This window comes from Vigna angularis, chromosome 11, assembly GCF_016808095.1.
Source record: "Vigna angularis cultivar LongXiaoDou No.4 chromosome 11, ASM1680809v1, whole genome shotgun sequence".
In the NCBI taxonomy this organism is placed as follows: domain Eukaryota; kingdom Viridiplantae; phylum Streptophyta; class Magnoliopsida; order Fabales; family Fabaceae; genus Vigna; species Vigna angularis.
In genome coordinates, this window is record NC_068980.1 from 17963190 (window position 1) to 17985995 (window position 22806).

Here is a 22806-nt window from a genome sequence, read left to right on the forward strand (position 1 = left end):
AATGTATTAATTTACCACCCATGTTTATATTCAAATGCTTTCAATGTATTTTAGGCAGAAGTGAGTAAATCTTAGCATATGCAATATAATCAATCAAGATAAGTGTTACAATGCATGTGAATTATAGGTAACATGAGCACTTATAGTGAGCCAAGATTCACTTGTTATACTGAGGCTTTTGGTTGAGCGAACCAAATGTTGTCTAAATGAGAGAGTATTTTACAAACCTCAAAGAAATGAGTTTTTTAAATGGTAGAATGATTTATCTTTTATTGTTTTTTATATTTAATTATTATGTTTTAGTTACATATTTTATTAATTCAATGGAAGTATGATTTATTAGCATTCAAATTGAGATTAAGTAATCAATTATATGTGATGAGTTTTGATTGAGACAAGATGTATATGTGAAATGTGCAATGATTTGAAATTCAAATGAGAATGATGAAATTTATATGGATTTGTGATCACATATGTAAGATGATGTGTGACTCGTTGTTTGATTTGAATATCAAGTATTGGTATATATGTTATAACATTACATGGATCATTGTGCTTCATTGGTGACCTGAGTTACATAAGCTAAGATATCATGTGATTAGAAGTTGAGGGATGAGTTCTTGCACAACGTGACATGCATAGATGTAAGACTTGGGTAGTATTAAATAAAGCTGTCAAAATGGGCCACGCGGCTCGACCCGGTCTGGCCCACCACGAGTTGGTCACTTAGTGAGCCAACCCAACCTGGCTCATTTATTAGCGAGCCAGAAAAATTCAAACCCGGCCCGACCCATCACGAGTTGATAGGTAAACGGGTTGGCTCACTGACTCACTCAATTACAATTTTTTTGAAATAAAAAAAATTTTACAAACTTTCTATAATTCAAATCTAAACAAATTTCACTCCCAAATTTCACTTCCAACATGGGTGATTAATTAATTATGAAAATAAAGAATTTAAATAATTTTTTCAAGCAAAAATATAATAATAAATTTTTTTTATAAAATTAAAATTAAATTTTAATAAAATAAAATTAGGTAGGTGGGTTGATGGGCCAACCCGGCCCACCACAGGTTCAACCCGCATGAGCCGAGTTTAAATGAGCTGGGTTTAAATCTGACCCGCATAAAAAAATACAATTTTTTCAAACCTAACCTCGAACCCTTGGTGGGTCAGGTTGAACCGCGGATTGTGACCCATTTTGACAACTCTAGTATTAAACTTACCTTGATCCTTTTCTGTAGATTAATTTATAAATCTAAGTCTTAGATGTTGAATCAAATGTTAGTATGTAGTAGGACATAATGACTTCCAAAAGGTGAGTTGATATTTTGCTTGTTAAATACCTTTGATGAATTGATCCAGCATGTGTAGTTATTAGTTTTTAAATGAAAGTGAATTATTGTGACTTTTTAATTAAATTACATCTTTATATATATATATATATATATATATATATATATATATATATATATATATATATATATATATATATATATATATATATATATGTATATATATAATTGATCAATTAGCTTATTGTTGTATATGTTGTTGAGATGTATGTTTATAAGTAATATCTAAATGCGAGAATGTGTAATACTCAATATATCCTAGTGTCTAATGTTAGAGGAACGCTTTCGTAGCTATCACTTGAGCCTCTTCGATCTAGGAACGCTTTCGTAGCTCCTAGGGTCCGCCGCTCGGTGAAGAACGCTTTCGTAGCTCTCACCTGAGCCTCTTCGACCTAGGGAATGTTGTTGTAACTCTTACTGTCCGCTGCTCGGTGAGCAACACTTTTGTAGCTCTCACTTGAGCCTCTTTGATCTAGGGAACGCTTTCATAGCTCCAAGGGTCCGCCGCTCGGCGGTGAGTAACGCTTTCGTAGCTCTCACCTGAGCCTCTTCGACTTAGGGAACGCTTTCGTAGCTCTCACCTAATTCTTCGACCTAGGGAACGTTCTAAGTGAACTCCTAGAATCCATCATTCGGTACAGGAAGGAAGACTTAAAGCACATCGAAAATAAACGCCCAACGTGAGCGGCCTCTCTTAGGCTCATAATAATCCCTGCGCATCTCTTCCAATAAAGATCTTGCTTGGGCTTAAGGGGATGATGTACTGTATGGCCACCCGGTTAACCAAGGACTGCGACTGACCGTTCAGCGAGAAAATGACAGACCGGTCTGAAAATTATTCTAAGAAGTAATAGCCATTAATGGAAGTTAATGAAAATAATAGTCATTTATTAACAATTAATAGGAATAATGTCATTTATTGGTAATAAATGGGTTAGACATGATGGTAAGCTATGTATAATATTTATAAATATATGTTTGGCAAAAGAGGCAGGTAATTTTTAATTATGATTACTCATCTTTATTACAAAATAATTAAGTAAATGATTGATTTCAGCGTCGGAGTGCCTTTGACAAGTACCCACCTCGCGCCAAGGACAAAGAGAAGAGAAAGAACAACATAGCTTAGAGGATGGATCAGGGACCTCATTCAGTCTTCAGAACATCTTTGAATGCTTTGAGTATGGGACCTTCACATCTTACCCGAAACATATATATATATATATATATATATATATATATATATATATATATATATATATATATATATATATATATATGAATCAGTTAAAAGACCTTTGTATGTGATAAATTACATTATTTTATTGAGATACGTTCAATAATTCTTGTATTATTGGATATAAGTAGTCTACTAATAATTTGTTTGTGTGTGTGTGTTTCTTTTTAAGAAAATGTAGTTTGAGTGGTAAGTGCTTTAGAAGTAATTGATATGAAAGAACTACAGTTAAGAGTTTTAATTGTTTTAGACTATATGATATATATTTGTTAAAATAGAATGGCTCAATTTCTCACACCAAGAGGAGGGTGAATTGGTGAAACTTAAAAACAAAGTCTTTTAAAATCTTTTTCTCAAAAGCTGATGCCTTTAAAGCTTTCTTGAAACGTAAGGTAAAAGACTTTCTAATGCAGCAAAAACTTAATCGAATAAGTACATAGTAAAGTCGATTAAAAGTAAAAGACTAGGGATCAAAAAATTCAAACACTGCTTTTTATACTGGTTCGGTCAACCTGCCTACATCTAGTGTCCTTCCAACCACGGGAAGCAAATGCACTATAATGATCAATGTTTTCACAACAAGATTTTTACAACAAGGCTTTTATAGAGACCGCACATCAATAATATAAAACACATCTCTAACTCTCTAATCAAATATAGGCACTACAATACTAGACCAGCAACAATAATCCCCTCTCCTGTTGTGTAAACCCTTTGAGACACCTCTCAAAGTCAAGAACGACGCACACTCTTCTTCCTGTAGTCACAACAGGGAACCTCAATCCAATCTTCACAAGATTGTAGACTTTGATCTCACAGTTACACCCAAGTGTGCAGAATTGATCATCCCTTTGAATATATAACAAACTTGCTCTTCAAGAAATCACAAGGAGATGATCACCATGGTCACTTCTTGATTCTTGGAGCTCTTTTTCTCTTTTTGCAAGATAGCACTTTTTGAAAAATATCACACAAACTGTTAGATTCAAAAAATTTCTTACAAAAATCAAATTCGCGTCAATTTATAGTATAACACATCTCTGACGCATTTTAATCTACTAAGTTACTAATGCAGTCGAATATAACAATTCTGTTAAGGCAGTTAGCGGCAGTCAAAGCAATTAACTGAATTCGCATTTAATGCAATCAAATGACATTTAATGCTTGGTCAACATATATAAAAATATGAGCGTTACACAATTATATCAAGCATTAACAGAATTTCAAAACAGTAACAGACTTAGTCAAATGCAACACACATATAATTGACTATGTAACAGTGTAAATCATAGTTTTGAAAAACTTTCTCTTTGAAAAACTCACAGCACACTTTGAAAAAGGCTTGTGCAAAGACACGAGTTTTAATCGACTCACCCCATAATGAGATCGACTTAAAATTGTTGTTTTACCACACAATTAAAATTCAACATTAGTGCTTGTGGTTTTTCTCATCCACAAACATGTGTCATGCATTCATGTATAAAATCACATACATCACAGTGAAATGCAGTGGAATGCAATGAACAACACAGCAACAACACAATCATGTTCTCATATATTCATATAACATGTAAGCATAGAACATGTAACACATAATATACATGTGTTATTAATTATGCGTTGTCATCACCAAAAACTCATATATTACTGAAAATGTAGCATGAATCACCAACAACCCTAACTTTGCTTTTTAATTTGGGAAAACAACCATGAATCCTTTGCTTTCAGGATGAATCAGCAATTCACAGTGCCACCTCAACAAAAAATGTACAACTCATCAGTTTTGTGTCATCTGGGCAGCTATGTCGTTAGTCTTTTTAACGTCGTAACGAAAAAGGACTAACGTGCATCGTTTTTGCGAGAAGTAGGATGTTAGTGAACTTTTGAACAGACCCTACAAAAGAAGGATCACTTTGAACAGACCCTACGAAAAGAGGGACCAAAATATGTATTAAACCATTTAAAAAATTATGAAATAATTTTATCAATTTTGAATAATAAGAATATATTTGTATTTGTATTAAACATTTTATTAAATAACTTATGCTAAATGGTGATAGAATAATCTAACAATCATAATAGAATCCATCTTCTCCATCTCCACGTCTTGATAAAGGGTGGTGATATTTTGAATCCTCTAAATAAAAACTTCTCACTTAACTACTCAAAATAATAATAATATTTTAATAACATTTATTTTACTTTTTAATTTAAAATTTCAATAATAAGGGAATTGTGAAGTGGTTCTATTTTATTTGAAGGATGTCAAAGTATTACTTTTCCTTGACAAACTATAACCAACAGTAAAATACAATCCAGAACTCAAACATGTAACTTTTGGCTCAGAATCTGTAAGTTGTCATGTATAATTTTGTTCCATACTGTACGGCTCATAAGATTTTCTCTTAGCTTCTTTACCAAATTAAGTGCTTTATATAATTCATATATTAATTTGTAGCTTTTGAAAATCTTAAAGAGCTCATTTCAAGTGCCTCTCTTCTTTATGCTTTTGAAAACCTTAAGTACATATCATACTACAGCATATTAAATAAATTATCCCAGAAAAATAAAATCATAAGAAAATGTTGCATCCAACTGTTGCTTGAAAACTGCTTCCATTCCAACACAACTTCTGACGACCATTTTTTGTGTAAAATGCAACCTCCTCATAGACCCCTGTGATATTACATAGAATAATTAAAATGCTAGAACGAATAGAAAGCAACACCATCCTATAAAATGTGAACATCACAAAGACCAAAGGCGTAAGCATTTAAACAAAGGGAATGAAGTGGAATAAAATCCAGAGGTAAGCATGACATAATATTATAAGCCTTTGATTAAAATGAAGTTCTCACATGGCCACCTATATTATTGTAAGCCACATAATAACATTTTCAGTTCCAAAGTCAATGACACCAACTTGAAATCACGACAGCAACAAAATCACTAGCATGAGTGGATACAAACAACCAAAAAAATGTTGCATGTTTCCCCTTCAAGCCTTATCATGTCAATGATAAATTAACATTATCAGTAGTTTGATTGAGGATTTTTCATGTAGGATACCATTACTTCCAAACTTCAAACTAACAAGTGAACAAATCAACCTATCCCAATTTAATATCTTAATGGTTAAAAGATTGCAGGCCAAATTGATATCTTATGCAAAACTATACATGTTTAGAGAGTAGGCTATATAGATAAGTCCACATGGCATGGTAAAATCCATCTTATTTTGATTATTCTACAATGACAGCCATTATTTGTACATAATGGCCCTTAATAACCCTTTCCAGCAAAGGTTATGTGTGGTTTATGATAGTGTCTTAGATTTTGGATATTAACCATCTCAAGGTGCTCGAGTCAAAATAGCTTAAAATAATTCATGCCATACAGGGAAATTCATTGCAATTTACCTAAACATCGTGTATTTACTTGAAAATAATGTGATGTAGAGATATGGTGCAGATTTTAGTGATGCTCCAAAGGAGAACATTTTGTCTTTTATATAGGGGCTAAATACCTGACTTTCTTGATCATAATGGCTTTAAGTTTCTTAGCAAGATCCTCAGATCGAAGCCTTCGCTCCAAGTTCTTTCGGGCTAAAACACGCTTCTCAGAGTTTTTGATGTGGAATCTCTGCTCCTGCTTTATCATCCTCTCAATCCCACTTCCTTGCATCTTACGCTGCATCAATGCCAATGCCATTTCCAAGTTCCCATTTGTGACCCTCATTCGTATGCCTCTGCATTGCTGAAGCTGTTGCATTTGATTATGCCCAGTATTGAAGGGTTTTAGTTGTGAAACCTGAAGTTCTGAATAAGCTTGATAAATGCCTTGCCTAGGAGTTCATATCCTTGAGATACAAATGTGCTTACTCCTTCTCTTCCTTTTACAAGCACTAGTAAAAAGCAAGGAGAAAAAAAATATTCAATTAGAAAAAAAAAATCTAGTTGTATTGTTGTTGACACAGCACCATGAATAAAAAACGAGGTCAATTATATGATTTTGAAGTGGCAAGCTGAGGATAATTGTTATCCTCGAAAAACATGATTTGGTAAGGTTTGCAGATATTAATTATCCTCGAAAAACATGATTTTGAAAGTGATCAATTTAACGGAGATCCTATTATTGAATCACATTTACCAAATTAGGGACCTAATTGATCACTTTCAAAATTGGAGGACCCAATTGAAACGAACCCCCAAATATAGGGACCTCCGAACCTATTAAACCTAAAAAAAATAACATCTCTTCACTATTTTTATTATTTCTTTGGCTTAATATCACTATTGGTCCTAATTTTTGTCAGTTTGTTCGAAATGATCCTAATATTTTAAAAATGTTCATTGTAGTCTTAAAGATCAATTTGTGTTCAATTTAGTCCTTTTTTCGAACACCGTTTTAATTGTTAACGGCCAAATGTCCAACGGTGCAATCAGTGAATTAGATGTAATTTATTGGCTGACATGAACACTTTAAGGCATAATGAGGTGGATTTCTGTTTTTTTTAGATATATTTTTGATATTTAATGAAACTCATCAATCGCCCTCTCTCTGTTGAAGAGCCTGACTATCATCCCCAGCAGAACAAATATGCGTGGAGCTATGAGAAGCCCAAGTAATGTCATTCACACTCCCATGATGTCTCTCTAATTCCGCCACAAGAGTAGTGGGGGATCTAATATCTTGTTGAAATGTCAAATGTAATATTTATTTATCTTAGGAGGTGCCTAACTTGTGTCTTTAGGATGTGCCTAACTATTAGGTTCATATTTCTATAAATAGGTAGTATGTTGTAATAAGAAATATGGAAGTAATATAGATTTGATTTCTTTTCACATGGTATCAGAGCCAGTTCTCAGATCCTCTTCTGGTGGTATCTGTTGTCTGCTGGCGGCCGGCCACCATGGCCGTCGGCAGCCCCTAAAATTCCAGTGGACAACCCTTTCTCTTCTTCTTAAATATGTGTCATAGTCAGTACCAGTCGCCTTTGTCGTCGACCATCGCCAGCCACTGTCTGCCGCCAACCTCTGTCCGTGGCTGGCCACCGTCGCCGCCGCTGTCGTCGCCGTCGCCACCGCCGGCCACCGTCACAATTTCGACGGGTGACCTACGGATCTGGACCTGTTGATGCCGCTGTTATGCTGACTCCGAATACTAATCATTTTTTGTTTTGAAGAACCTAAACCAGGGTACTGTTGTTCTCAACAGTGATGTTGCTGCTCCGTTGATTCAACCTGTGACCAAGCCTGCTTCCATCATCTCCTTCTCCATTGAGAAGGGCTCTTTGCCTTCACCAATGTGAAGGGCTTCCTGTCTCTACCATCCTCTTCCGCTTTCATCATCTTCGTCTCCGTCGTTGACTATCCAGGCACTATTTTTCGCTGTCCCGTGCCGTTTGTCACTGTCCAAGCGCCGTTTGTCGCTGTCCAGGCGTCGTTTGTCACTATCCAGGCGCCGTTTGTCGCTGTTCAGGCGCTGTTTGTTACTGTTTAACATAGTTTGTGTTGTTCTTCAACAACTCACTTTGACTCGCCGTGTTGATATGTTCAAGGTTGGGGGATCTCATTCGACCCCAGACCCCCTTTGGACGCCACTGCATCACTTCTTTGGGTCTTTTTGAGGCCATCATAAGTTCCAATATTTCGTGTTTTTGGTTTCTGCCATGTGAAAGGATATTTGCACCGTTAGTCAATGCCTTCTTTGAGATCGACCGCTGATTTGACTCGTTCGATGTTATGGGATTTCAGATTTGTCCCTTGTACGGATCGGTTCTCACCTGTTCTTCCACCTCCGTGTGAGGGGAAGTTTCAGCCGCCACAGGGTAGTTTGTCCCTGTAGGTTTGTTGCTGTTTCAACCGTTGTAGGGTGGTTAAGTCCTTACAGGTTTGTTGTTGTTAGCCATTGCAGACAGTTCAGTTTTTGCAGGTTCATTGTTATTAGGGAAGTTAAGTCCCTAAAGGTTCATTGTTATTAGGGCAGTTAAGTCCCTAAAGGTTCATTGTTGTTCAGGGTAGTTAAGTCCCTGAAGATTTGTTGCTACTCAAGGCAATGAAGTTCCTGATGGTTTATTGTTGTTTAGGGTGGTTAAGACCCTATAGGTTTGTGGCTTTTAGCCTTTGAAGGCCTCTCATGTTACCAATGTCTTCGTCTCCACCGTTTGCTGTTGTACACCACCGTTCGCTGCCAACTACCGTCTCAGACAGACGCAACTACGTCAGTTCTTCTTGGGCTAGAGTTTAGCCCGATCTTCTTGTGATACACTGCTAAGTATCACCACTTGGGAGTTGTCCAACAAAGAATTTTCGACCTCCGACATGTCTTTGGATCTTTGATGCCTTTGTTTCCGCATTGTAGCTTAATATTTTGTTTTGTTTTAGTGGTCCAGCAATTGTGATATTTCACATTTCCGCCGTTCACACTAAGGGGGAGTATGCTTCCAACCACTGCAATATGCTTCCAGCCACTACAAGTTTCTCGATGGAAATCTCTTGTATTTGAAGACTTTCCAAGTTGAAGTTTCATGATGCTAAGGAGTCTCTTGGGCTACACTTGTCTGTGTGTGCAATTTGGTTTATTGATGTTCTTTCCATTTGAGTGTGTTTATTCCAAGCTTGGCTCATACAATATGTATGATCCAGCTTGAGGGGGAGTGCTGAAATGTCAAATGTAATATTTATTTATCTTAGGAGGTGCCTAACTTGTCTAGGAGGTGCCTAACTTGTGTCTTTAGGATGTGCCTAACTTAGGTTAGGATGTGCCTAACTATTAGGTTCAAAGTTCTATAAATAGGTAGTATGTTGTAATAAGAAATATGGAAGTAATATAGATTTGATTTCTTTTCACATATCCAATATCACAACTTTATTACTATTCATCAAAATGGTAGCCATGTACCTGAGATCATGCTTATTCCAAGCCAAATGAAGCAAAGGGGTATCAGGATGGGGGCTTTCGTAGACAATGGTAGAGTGTTCTTTGTCACGCAAATCGAAGATTTGTACGGAGTCGTCAGCGAACACAGAGGTGAAGACTCTTGCCTCGCCCCAAGCAATGTCATAGACCTCCTTATCGTGGGTGATGAGCTACGTCTCGATGACGGTGCGCTTAATGTCCCAAATGGTGCTGGTGGTGTCAATGTTGGAGGTGTTAATGCTGGAGGTGTCGATGCGGTTGTGATCAATGTCGTTCCAGTCGAAGGAGGTGAGGGGCACACAAAACTCGCTGGTCTTGCTGTTGTTGAAGAGGGATAGGGGCTGGACGGAGAGTGAGAAGGTTTCAGGGTGGAAGGAGAGGATGTGGACGTGATTGGTGTATTCTTCAATGAAGCTTCCAAGGCCAAGACGGTGGGGGTGAGAGGGTATGAAAGCCATGGCGTAAATTGGGTATGGCGATTCATAGGTGACGGAGTTCTTCGATCGCAAGAGAGAATCTTGGGTGGAATTGTCCATTTTGTTTGGAAGGGAATTCGATGTGGGATTAATGATACTGTTTGATGTTTTTAATGATTGGGATTTAAGGTTTGTGGTGTTTGGTTTTTTATGGTGTCGGAGGAAGGTGAACTGAAATGTTAGGTGAGAGTGGAGCGGAAGAGACAGGGGAGAGAGTGTGTGATGGGTTTCATTAAATATCATAAATACATTTCGAGAAAAACATAAATCCACCTCACTATGCCTTAAAGTGTCCACGTCAGCCAATAAATTACATCTCATTCACTGATTGCACTACTGGACATTTGGTCGTTAACAATTTAAATAGCGTTTGCAAAAATGACTAAATTGAACACAAATTAATATCTTTAAGACTACATTGAACATTTTTAAAAAATTAGAACCATTTCAAACAAAGCTGACCAAAATTGGGACCAGCAATGGTATTAAGCCTATTTTTTATAATAAAATTATAATTATAAAAATAAATATAAATAAGCATGGGTTTATCACATGGTATTCATGCTTTTACTTGTTTATAAAGAAAAAGTCATAAAATTTTATTATTGCCATTCGATTTTATTGGGATCTTGAACATGAATATGCGAACAAATAAAAAGATTCTAGCAGTGTTATTGATAATCAGAATAAGATTCTTTGATGCTGAAAGAAAGGGTGATTCATTTGCGAAAGACTCTCTAACGCTTAAGTCAGTGAGAGAATTTAGAATCTCCAAGTATGAGTAAGAGATCATTATAATACCAGTTGTATTTATAGGATCCATATGGGTCGTAGACCTATGTTATGATTGAAATAATACTTACTTCGGATATATAATAACAGAGTAGTTAATAATAATATAATATAATGATATTTCATCATAAGTAATAATCATTATACCAAACTGTCGATATTAGTTATGATATGTGGATATTGTCTCAATAGACTATATTTGGACCTTTCCAAAGTGGAGAGGCTTAATGGACCTTGTTGGGACTGCTCTTTAGTATGTTTATTGGGTTGGGTAGGAACATAAGTCCCCCTAGTTTTAGTTGTTTAATTTGGTATCAGACCTTGGTTGACTTGTATAGTTTGCAAGTGGATTGACCATTTGACCGAGCTCATTTGGGGATTGGCCCTCCGGCCGAGCTTCGCTGGTAGATTGACCATTCAATCGAACTCCTGTGTGGATTGGCCTTTTGACTGAGCTTTGTAGGTAGATTGACCATTTGGTCGAACTCCCATGTGGATTGCCTTTCGGTTGAGCTTCGTTTTGATGCTACTGACTTTAGGCGAGCTTCACTTTGATGTGGTTGACTTTAACCCAACTTCACTTTGATGTTCCTGACTTTAAGCGAGGTTTGCTTTGATACAGTCGACTTTAGGTGGGTTTCATTTCAATGCGTTGACTTTAGACAAACTTTGCTTTTGATGCAGCCGACTTTAGGAGGGTTTTGTTAAGTGGTGTCAGTTTGGGAAGGTATAGGCAAGCTGATGATTTTTACTTACTTCGATACTGGATTTCTTTATCGTTACTTTACTTCAAGCAATCCTCGTTGCTTTTTGAGTCCTATTTGCGCTTGTTCTCATATTGTTTTTCCACTAGTGCAAAAATAGCGTATAACGTCACGCGTTCAACGTTCAACCACTGAATAGCCAACGTTAAAAATGGCCGGTGACTTTTTTGTAAATAAATTCAATTATTAGACGTCGTTTAAAATTGTAATTCGACGCCAATTTGTTATATTGTATAAATTTTGTGAAAACGTTTGGCGCGAAGTTGAAAATGTATTTTCATATGACATCGAATTCCTTAAAATTAAACCTCAAAAGGATATAAAATGTCGAATTCCCCAACGTTAGATGTTAAAAGGTTAGTGAATTCAATAAAAATTTGAGCGGGAGATTGAAAATTCATTCATTTTATCTTAGCACGCGATACCCTTTTCTTTGCTCAAACTTTTTTGGAACGAAGTTTGACGATCTTCACATGTAATCTTTCTTTGATTTGTTATAAATGCATGTTAATTAACTACTTTATGTATGATTTTCGTTTGTTTTGACTGATTATTTTCGTGTTCTTGTCCTTCATAGGCGTATTATGCTTTCTCTCTCAATGGTGGCAACACTTTATTCTGACAAATCAACTTTTTAAAGGTTAGTTTTCGTTTTCATTTTGAAGAACTTATTTGTTGAACTTGTTTGTTATTTTTTTTTGTTGAACTTGTTTGTTATTGTTGTTTGGTTGAACTTGTTTGTTGTTGTTATTTGATTGAAGTTGTTTGTTGTTTGTTATTGTTGTTTGTTGTTGACACTACACTACACGTTCATAGTTCATGCTTTATAAAATACCAAAAACTAAAGAATGAAATTCAGCTTTTCAGGTCTCGTAGATAACAATTAATTAAAAAAAACCAAAACAAATTGATTAACAACAAATAATGACAAATTTTGACGTAACTTTTCTTTACGTCAAATTGTTGTGTTTAACGTCAATTTAACATCTTCCGATATGACGTCGACCTCGAATTCGACGTGAAAGGCCGAAAAACACCGACATTATACGGTGTTTTTGTACTAGTGATCTTTCCTTTCCAATTTGGCTTCTCTCAAAAGAAGTGAAGGTGCCTGAGCTGAAGGTCGAGTGGGACATCCTAGCCGACTTTTGTACTAAGGTCAATCGATAGCTAACGAAAAAAAACCTAAAGTTAGTACAAGGTTTTAATCATGTTGTTCAGTTGACCTCTAAACTTCCAACAACCAAGGGATGAGAAGGTGGCCTTAAGCAAAGGTCAACATGAGTGTCACTCATCCGCCTAAAAAAAGGTTTGCCAATTTTGAGGCTAATGTTGCTTGTCTAGGTCGAGGAGAGCGCTAATTTTATGCCTAGCAGGTTGACGACCTATGCTGAGAGTTTTGAGATGGTAAAGAGGTGGGTCACTTTTTTTAGTCCTGATTTGGACTTTGGTAGTGGACAACTCGTGTATTTTGTTGTTTGAAAGTTGAGTTATTCTTGCTTCTATACTCAAGTATCGTCACGCCGAATTATTTTTTGCTTTTGCACTCTGGTCGAGTTATCCATATATTGGAATGTCGAGTTGTTCCTGTACTCAATCATTGAAAACGCTGAATTACTTTTTGTGCTCGGGCACTAGGATGTTGAGTGATAGAGGACTATCTCCTGAAACATATATGTTGATAGGGGGAGCAATATAAGTGCTAAACGCATTCCCTGATGTGTTTGTTTTTTATGATGACAACACATTGATTATAACAACACATATATGTTTTCATGACACAACAGAAATGTGTATTTGTGATTGATACATATGTTGGTATATAAATGCTTTGTTATATAGTTTGATTGGTCTGCATACTATTGTGATCATAATTGTGTTTATATCTTCTGTATGCATACTAAATGTTTTTGTATGATAAAACCAAAAGCACAAAGCAACTCTGTATGAAATAATCGATTATAGTGATATTTGTCAGAGCGGCTGCAGCGGAATGGTTAGCGTGGGATAACAAACCAAGAGGGGGGTGAATTGGTTCTTACTAAAAACGTGTGCCTTAAAAATTTCTACTCAATTAAACTTACTTAGCAAATAATAAAGACAATAAAATAGAGTAAGGTTGAGAGAAATTTGCACAGATGATTTTATCCTGGTTCGGATCTTACCAATCCTACGTCCAGTCGCTTATCTCAAAACAAGATAAACACTTCACTAATCACAAAACTATTACAAACTACAATCACACAGATACAATTTGTAAAAGTTTAGAAAACACCTCTCTTGAAGCCACAAGAGATGAAACAACACCTCCTTTGAATCTTCACAAAGGATGAAACACTTCCTTCGAATACTTCACGAAGGATGAATTCCTCTTCCAAACACTTCCTTAGATGCACCAAGGATGAACCAGCTATTCCTCTATCACCGTAGTAGTATTTCACCAACTCTACAGACAGAGTTTCCTTAGCTGAGCAAGAGCACACAATTCTCAAGAGTTTCTGAGTATATGAGCACAAGGGAAGAGTAGTTGATGTTCTTGAGAGAAAATGAGAGTCTATTTATAGACTCATCCAAAGGCTCCTCCATTTTTCGTTTTCAACCTTTCTGACAGTGTTAATCGATTAGCTACAGTGGTTAATCGATTAACAACCCAACGGATACTTCAACGGCTCTAAAAACGGCTAGTTTTTCAAACGTTCACTATGTTAATCGATTAACAACCCTTGTTAATCGATTAACGCTAATCGATTAACACCCTCTGTTAATCGATTAGCACTGCACTGTCTCGCTTCTTCATGGCTCTCTGGAACAATCGATTAACAGCCCTTGTTAATCGATTAACGCTAATCGATTAGCACCTCTTGTTAATCGATTAGCACTGCACAGAATTTTGCTTATGGCTTATTTTTACATCACTTTTGAATGCATACATAAAACTACTAATTTTCCTATGTTCATACAATTATTACAAAAGATTACAAGTCTTCAAAGATCATTCTTCATGAGTCTTGTTTGTTCTTGACTTGATTTGGACATCATCAAAACTTCATCTTCATCAATTTGTTAACAATATTGTGATCAATTAAGTTCATCAGATAGCTTACGTTTTAAATTGTGGCAAAACAACAAGTTTTAACCGATTACATTAAGTGTAAATCGATTAAAACTCGTGTCTTTGCATATATCTTTTGGAAATATGTTGTGATGAGTTTTGAAGAGAAAATGTTTTAAAAATGCCTAAGTGTTGTGCTTAATCGAATACACTATTCATGTGATCAATTAAGTTTATTATTATTTGAAATTGTTTTCATGCTAAGTCATAACAGTGTTAACGGTCATATTTTGAAATATGTTGACTAGCATTGATTAGAAATTGATTACATTAAATGTGCATTCAATTAGAACTGTTTGAATTGTAATTCTGTTACATTTGTTATTAATGTAACCGATTACATTACTAGCGTAATTGATTAGTTTGCGTCTCATATGAGAAAACTATAAATTGACGCATTACACAGTGTTCTAAAGACTTTTGATCATTTCTAAAATTTCATATATGATATTTGTGAATTGAGAAAAGAGATACATGTGTGATGAGACGTTCTAAGAAACAAGATATACAGAAGTTGATAATCTTGAAGGTGTGTTGAAGAACAGATTCTAGTTTTCACTGTTAATCAACTACTGCACTACTAAAGTGTACTCTTCAGTGATCAGACTTCGTGTTTAGCAATCTTGGATTGTGTTGTTCCCTGTGTGTGCGATCAAGAAGAAGAACGAGGAGTTCTTTGGACTTTGAGAGGTGTCTCAAAGGGTGACTGCAGGAGAGGATTGTTCTTGCTATAGTGTTTTGTTTTTTACTATATTAGATTAGTGAGTTAGAGAGGTGGTTACACTTGAGAAGTGATCTCTATACATGCCTTGTTGTAAAAATTCAGATCTTTATAGTACAATTGGAATCTAAGGTTGATTAAAAGGACATTGGATGTAAGCATTGAGGCCGAACTAGTATAAACCTTCTGCTTGTATTTCTTTCCCTATCTCTTTTACTTTCATTGCATGCGCTTAATTGCTTGAGTTTCAAGATAGATTAAAGATCATTCTAAATTTCTGAAAAGATTTAAGAAGAAATTATTTTTATTGATCACCAATTCAACCCCCCTCTTGGTAAGAGAAACAAGTCAATTCTTTTCTAATAATATATGAGAAGAATTTAAAGAAGAACATTTGTAATTCAAAGGATCTATGACAAGATCAAAGATCAAAACATGTCTCTTTAAATCTTATAATGTTCCATGAAGAAAGGAATTTAAAGAACATGAAGATCATGAGCACAATTGAAAAGTAATTTAGGAAATTAAACAAATTGTAATTTTATTTTAATTGCAATCAATCTTAGGTACCTTAAACATTTGTACTTATACATAGGGGCACCAAATACATATGTAGGCACTTTTGAGTCATAATATATGCATTTTCATTTTTTAGAGAGGATTCTCTTGGTTCTTGGATTAGAACTCTGATTCTTATCAAAGATTAACATCTTTGTGACGAATATTCACTTGACATAGCAAACTGCTAGATTGTGGCGTTTCCATCTCTGTGTTATTCCACATTATTCTCTGATTTATTTTTGTTGTGCCCCTTTAGGATTCAAATTCAGAAAAGATTATACTCTTTCCTCGACAAGATCGTATTATCAAGTTACTATTGTACTCAAACACTATAACATCGAACTTCTCTTGTAATCGTGTATTGGGATGTTGAGCTTCTTTTGTACTTGGTCTAATGCTTTGAATTATTTACTTATACTTGAATAACTCAGTGTTTCTTTTCTATTTTTTTTATAACTTGACACCTTGTCTTGCTTGTAGGGATTTTAGTTGGTTACTTGGTGAAGTAGCTCGACTTTCTTAGTGAAGTAGTATGATGCCTCACTATAGGTCTTTTTTTACGAAAGTTACTTGGTGAAGTAACTTAGTTTACTTGTTGAAGTAACTCTATTTACTTGTTGAAGTAACTTTGTTTACTTGTTGAAGTAACCTCGATGTCTCGCCTAGAGGGTGTGTGGTAAAAGTTAATAGGTGAAGTAGCTCGGTCTACTTTTTGAAGTAACCTGGTGTCTCGCTTGGAAGGCTTCTAGTGCCTCACATGGAGAGCTTTTTGTGCCTCGCATGAAGGGCTTTTGTTATTGCTTAAGTAACTAGGGTGTCACCTCCATGGTCTTTTCTCATTGCCATCTTTGTGGTCTTTTTTTATTGCCACCTTCATGGTCTTTTCTTGTTGCCACCTCCGTGGACTTTTCTTGTTGCCACCTTCGTGGACTTTTATCATTTCCATCTCCGTGTTCTTTTTTCATTGTCGCTTTCGTGATCTTTTCTAGTGTTACTCTCCAGTAACTCGGGTGCCTCGTTTGAGGGCTTATGGTGCCACGTTCATGGGCTTTATATGTTGTTTGAGTAGGCTTTCTAGTAATGGATGTTTGTCCTTGTTTGCTCATAATAGAAGCCTAAAGAAGGAAACTTCATTGCACTTGTTGTCTTTCTTGCTCTTCCAAGTCTTTTCATCTTTCAAATTTTGTTTTACCTTCCTTTCTTTATGGTTATTTTTTCATAGTTATGCGACGTGTGGTCGTAGTTTTAGTACCACTAGTTAGCAATCATTGTTAGCATAAAGGAGCATCAACGAATAACCAAATAAATAAAATATTCCAAATAAAGGTTTTTGGGAATAGAATGTTTGTTATTATCTCTTAGGGATTTGTCTTTGTGCTCTTTTAGGCATTTTATAAGTGGATGAGTGTCTTTGTGCTTATTTACTCTTGAGGTGACCTTGATTAATTTTTCATTAAGTTCTTCTACCTTGTAGGCTCTATTATGAAGGGGATCCATAATGAAATACTATTTGTCCAGATCAAGTGTAAGCTTTCTTTATACTTTATAGTCGGACTTTCTCCAAACTAAGTGTGCCTTTTGCACTGTTCTTTCTTGGATCTAGGTATTGCAACGTTGGATTGTAATATGCTACTATAGTCTGGCATTAGAATGCCAAGTTATTCCCACACTCAAACACCGAAAAACTGAGATTCTATTATACTCGGTCATTGGAAAGTCGAGCTTCTACTGTACTCGATCACTAAAAAGTCGATCTTCTATTGTATTCCATCACTAAAATGTCGTGTTGTTTCTATATTCACTAAAGTCTTCAAGTACTTACTAAAGTACTCTTGTACTTTGCACTAGAACACCGAGTTGATATTTGGGCAGTAGATTGTGGAGTTTACTCCTATATTTGGACACTGGAATGTTGAGTTTGTTGTTGTACTCAACAACCGTATCGACAAGTTGATCTTGTGCTCATTGAACTCTTATTGTACTCGTGCATTAGAATGCTGAGTTTCTCCTATATTGGGTTATCGAGTTACTCATGTTCTAGATATTGTCGAGCTGTTTTTGTTCCTGTACTCATATCAAGTTGCTCATATATCGAAACACGTAGTTGCTCCAATGTTTGATCCCTGGATTACTTGTTGTGCTTGAGCATTAGGATTCCGATGCGTTTTTGTACTCAAGTACTAGAGTGGTGAGTTCCTTTGAACTTGACACTAGTATGTGATAACGGTTGATTTTAATGTTATCTGTGATGCAATTTTGATACTAAATCAACTCTTTTTGACTTTGAAACATGCATAAACTCTTGTTTTAGTTGAATTTGGTGAATAAGTGCATAAAGGTTATACTTAATGATTTTTATCACTAATTCCCTCAATTTTGTAGGTTATTGGTATGTTTTGGAAGAGGACTAAAGTATCAAGGAGTTGGAACCCAGGAAGGACAGTAAAAGCACCAGAATAGAAGGCTGTAGAAGGCTCAACCACGTCTGGTTGCCCTTTTCTGGGGCCCTCAGCGCTGGGGTCACGCATGGACGCCTAGGCGCCCTCTTTAAGGGCGTTGAGGGCCAAGGATTTTGCAAGCACGCTTGGGCACCCCCTCTAGGGGCGCTAATCGCCATTCACAGTCACGCCTGGTGATAACGGTTGAAAAACCGTTATTTTATACTTAATTTTGATATTAAAAACAACCTATATGACTTAGAAATTAGCTTGAAATCATGTTGTTGCTTAAGTTTTAGAAATAAGAGAGTTGGATGGGTTTTATGATTGGTTTTCCTTGTTTTGGCAGGAATTAAGATAAATCAGATGAAAGAAGTTGAAGTAGTAAGGAGCTAGACTTAGGAAATGAAGTAAAAGTGCACAAAAGAAGAGTCGCATTCACCACTCAGCGCCACTTTTACTGCTGACCGATGTTCTGAAACACCGTAGTCAACGCTGAGGGTCAAAACTGCAGCTGAGCGTCATTATGAAGAATCGCACTTATCGTTGAGTGCCAAAAGTGTTGCTGAGCGCCATTTAATTAGGCTTGGGTCTATTTTCTGTAAATTTTAATAAACTATATAAGGGTTTAGTCGACCTAGGGTTAGGATCTTTGGACAGAAAGAGGCGAAATCACACTTTCTTCACCCCTTGGAGGCGAATTTTGGATGCAAAAGCTCCTATCTTCAACCTTTTAGGGTTCTATCTTTCATTCTTTCATTGTTTTCATCTAGTTTCACCATGTCTATGGTGAACTAAACCTTATTTCTTGTTGGGGAAACGATGTAATCCTTTGAAACTCTCACGTATTGAATTGGTTCTTTAATTTATATGCTTTCTTTCATTAATTGTTAGGGTTTTTCTTCTATACTCTATGCATGCTTTGTTTAACTCATTCAATTGCATGATCATTGATGTTATTTGTATGGACACATATAAGTACATCTAGAACTGAAGAAATTCTCTCAAGAGCAATATTGCCTAGACATAGGGATAGGAGGATTGGTTGTCTTTAAGCTTCTGTGCGAATGTAATGCATGAATAATTGCTAGGGAGACAAGACATTGTAAACTAGTGATTAGGATTAGGCTTTCTTCACCGAGACATCGGGTTTAAGGTAAATTAGAAAGTTGCATTAACATTAATGAAGAAGATGAATTCATATATGCATGAGAGTAAATTAGGTCAAATCTAAACCCAAAAACAATATCATCAACTTCATCAATTCATTCTTGTGTTTAGCCTCAATTGATCAAATTGCATTCATGTTTATTTTATTGCATTTGCATTAAAAAAAACCCCAAAATTTGTTCTTTAGAGTCTTAATTAGTTGAGTAATCACATAACTGCTTAGTGTCGTGAGTCTTTTGGGAAACGATATTTGGTCTTACCATTTATTATTACTTGATACGATTTGGTGCACTTGCCGAGGTTTATTGCCGGCTAAGTTGTGAAATATTAGAATTATTCTTCCATAAACATAAAATTGAAAAAAAATTAAAGAAAGAATATTCACTTTTCTGTTCGTGATAAAATAAAAATTTATCATATAATTTTAAAGTTAATCATGTTCAGAAAAATGTTTTATAATTATGTTGTTAAATATAAAAAAAAAATATAACAGGAACCATTGACCAAACCATAAAACTAAAATATCAAACTAATCCGATAAACAAATTTCATCACTGTTTATCATTCCTCTAAAACAAAATAAAATGTAAGTATTTATAACCAAAAATAAGATTTGAATTTTAAAAAAAAGTAAAGGATTTATAACCAAAAGTAAACTCGGTTTAATTATAAAATGTAAGTAAATCTTAAAATGTTCAAGTGGAGGGAAAAAAGATGTGGCGCACTAAAATCTGAAAATCTTCTCAACCTTCACTACGAGGCTTTAATTGCAAACTCATCAATCTGAGCCATTGGATTCAGTTTTAATCAATCGTGTCCGTCAATGTTTTTGCTTGATACAGAAGATAGGATGTCCACGTCATCCATCCGTGCCAAACCCGTTTAACCAATAAGAACCCGAGAACCTTTCTATATATTAGTAATCTCTGCAATCTCTTTTCATTCACAGCTTCAACCATAGTAGCTTTAACTGTTTCAATTCCCAATTTGAAACCCTAGTTTCCTTCGGATTGTCCTATTTTTAGTCGGCCATGGCACCAAAGGCAGACAAGAAGCCAGCGGAGAAGAAGCCTGCAGAGGAGAAAAAGTCCACGGTGGCAGATAAGGCTCCGGCGGAAAAGAAGCCAAAGGCCGGAAAGAAGCTTCCGAAAGAGGGAGGTGCCAGCGGTGACAAGAAGAAGAAGAGAAGCAAGAAGAGTGTGGAGACATACAAGATCTACATCTTTAAGGTTCTGAAGCAGGTTCACCCTGACATTGGTATCTCAAGCAAGGCCATGGGCATCATGAACAGTTTCATCAACGATATCTTCGAGAAACTTGCCCAAGAATCTTCTAGGCTTGCTCGCTACAACAAGAAGCCTACCATCACTTCAAGGGAAATTCAGACCGCGGTCAGGCTTGTGCTGCCCGGAGAATTGGCCAAACATGCCGTCTCAGAAGGAACTAAGGCTGTTACCAAATTCACTAGCTCTTGAACTAAGTAACCTCTTGCTTTCAGGATTTTCTATGTGTCTGTTAGGCCTATTGATAGATTGATTCGGTAGATATATTTTTAATTGAAGAAACAGTGTTGGGTTGATCTTATGTATGGAAGGGTTGTGGTTGAAATTGTAGGGTTTTATTTTGTTGGTAAGGCATATGTAATTGGTGTTGTGGGTAATATTATATTTTCAAAATTCTGTAACTCCTGTGCTTATGTGTAAAGTAACCATTGGTAAATTGTTCTCCTGGGTTTCTAGTTGGTACTATGATAAATTTCCTTGTTAAACTTTTGGCGATATTTTATTTGTGATGTTATGTTAGTGGGGTGAAAAATATTGAATGGTATGATGAATGTATGAAAGTGTTTGATATATATTTGTGTCTACATGTAATGCTGTTTAATAGCTTTGGGAAATTGTTGTATCATTTAAACTGTCTTTGACCATGTTTATGATATGATTTCAATTAGTTTTTTTTATCATTGGTATAAGTTTGTACCCATTTGTGCAAAGATTGAAAATTGCTTTTATGTCTTCCATTATGGTAAGCTTGTTTTGGTTGAACTCTTATTGGAATTTGAGATGTGAAACAATTTGTTTGAAACTAGAGAGGATTAGATGTGTTAATTACAATTTTGTTAAAGATATTGATCTATCTGAATGTATGTTTTTAAGGGCATTTAAAAGATATTTTTCTCGAGGTTTAGGTATTTCATTGAAAGCTAGTTTTGGTCTTTATTTATATGGTTGTCATAACACCAAAGACTAGAAAGGTTAAGAAGAATAATGAATAATTATTCTGCCTTATTCAATACACTTAGACAAAGGGAGAATGAGAAAAGTCCAATATAGTTATTCCATGCAATAGAACTTATCACATCATGAATATAAATGGGTTTGGTCCAATTTGTTCAAAGTTCTTAATGACACACTACATGATTTTTGTGATCGGGAAAAGCCTTAGTTTTTATTTCTGCAAATTATTCCATTTACTAGTTAATTTAATAATTAATTTTGTGAAAGCAAATTTTTTTATTTTTCACTTTTTAATGTAATCATGCTTCATTTATGCCTAGATCATCATTTACTTATTTGCATTAATATTTTTTAACATAAATAAAGTTAATCTTCCCTAAACAATTCATTTTTCCGTTTAAGAGATGTAACTAAACTTTTCAAAGTTAGGAAAAAAAAAATCAAAATTAACATTTTGTTAAATGATATCATTTTATGTATAGTATACAACAAAAATGGTGTTACAGAGTCCAATACTTGATCAAATTTTATTTTGTAAATTTTTCTATTAATTGTCCTAGAATAACTAAATTTATGTTAGAATAACTAAATTTATGTTACTAATATTTTTATTTTCATTCTACACGAATACCTTTTATCAAATATTTTTATGTGAATGTATTTTTATTTTTAACATTAGTCATTACAATTTTTAATGTGTAATTTGTATTAATTGCAAAATGTTTATAAAAATTCAATTGATTAGTTGACCAGGATTGATGGAAAATATTCAAAATTAGCTAGGAATTAGTATGTAATCATCAAAAATATATAAATAATGAAAATTTTGCAAGGACTAATATGTAATTGATGTATAATATTTATGTACTAATTTGTATTGATGTATATTATGGACTAATTTGAAAATTAAGAAATTTTATATGTTTGTATACTATTATAAAAAAAAAATATAGGAACCAGTAGAAAATACTTAATTTCTCATATTAGCAATTTGTTAGTTTCACAATTTCAAACAATTAAC

General features: G+C 35.1%; 1 protein-coding gene and 2 pseudogenes across 1 annotated transcript; 1 reads left to right on the top strand and 2 right to left on the bottom strand.

The window, feature by feature from the left end:
- Positions 1-5075: 5075 nt before the first annotated feature.
- On the bottom strand, positions 5076-6449 carry LOC128194747 (uncharacterized; annotated as a pseudogene).
- Positions 6450-7138: 689 nt separating this feature from the next.
- LOC108332676 (protein TRANSPARENT TESTA GLABRA 1-like) lies at positions 7139-10050 on the bottom strand (annotated as a pseudogene).
- Positions 10051-20479: 10429 nt separating this feature from the next.
- On the top strand, positions 20480-21267 carry LOC108333043 (probable histone H2B.1). The gene has a single exon (XM_017568364.2). It carries the CDS (start codon positions 20580-20582, stop codon positions 21021-21023), a length of 444 nt encoding a protein of 147 aa, XP_017423853.1. The 5' UTR covers positions 20480-20579; the 3' UTR covers positions 21024-21267.
- The last annotated feature ends 1539 nt before the right edge of the window (positions 21268-22806 follow it).

What these genes read in the sequence shown, in the direction of transcription:
- LOC108333043 (XM_017568364.2), top strand. Translation starts at nt 20,580, where the DNA reads ATGGCACCAAAGGCAGACAAGAAGCCAGCGGAGAAGAAGCCTGCAGAG.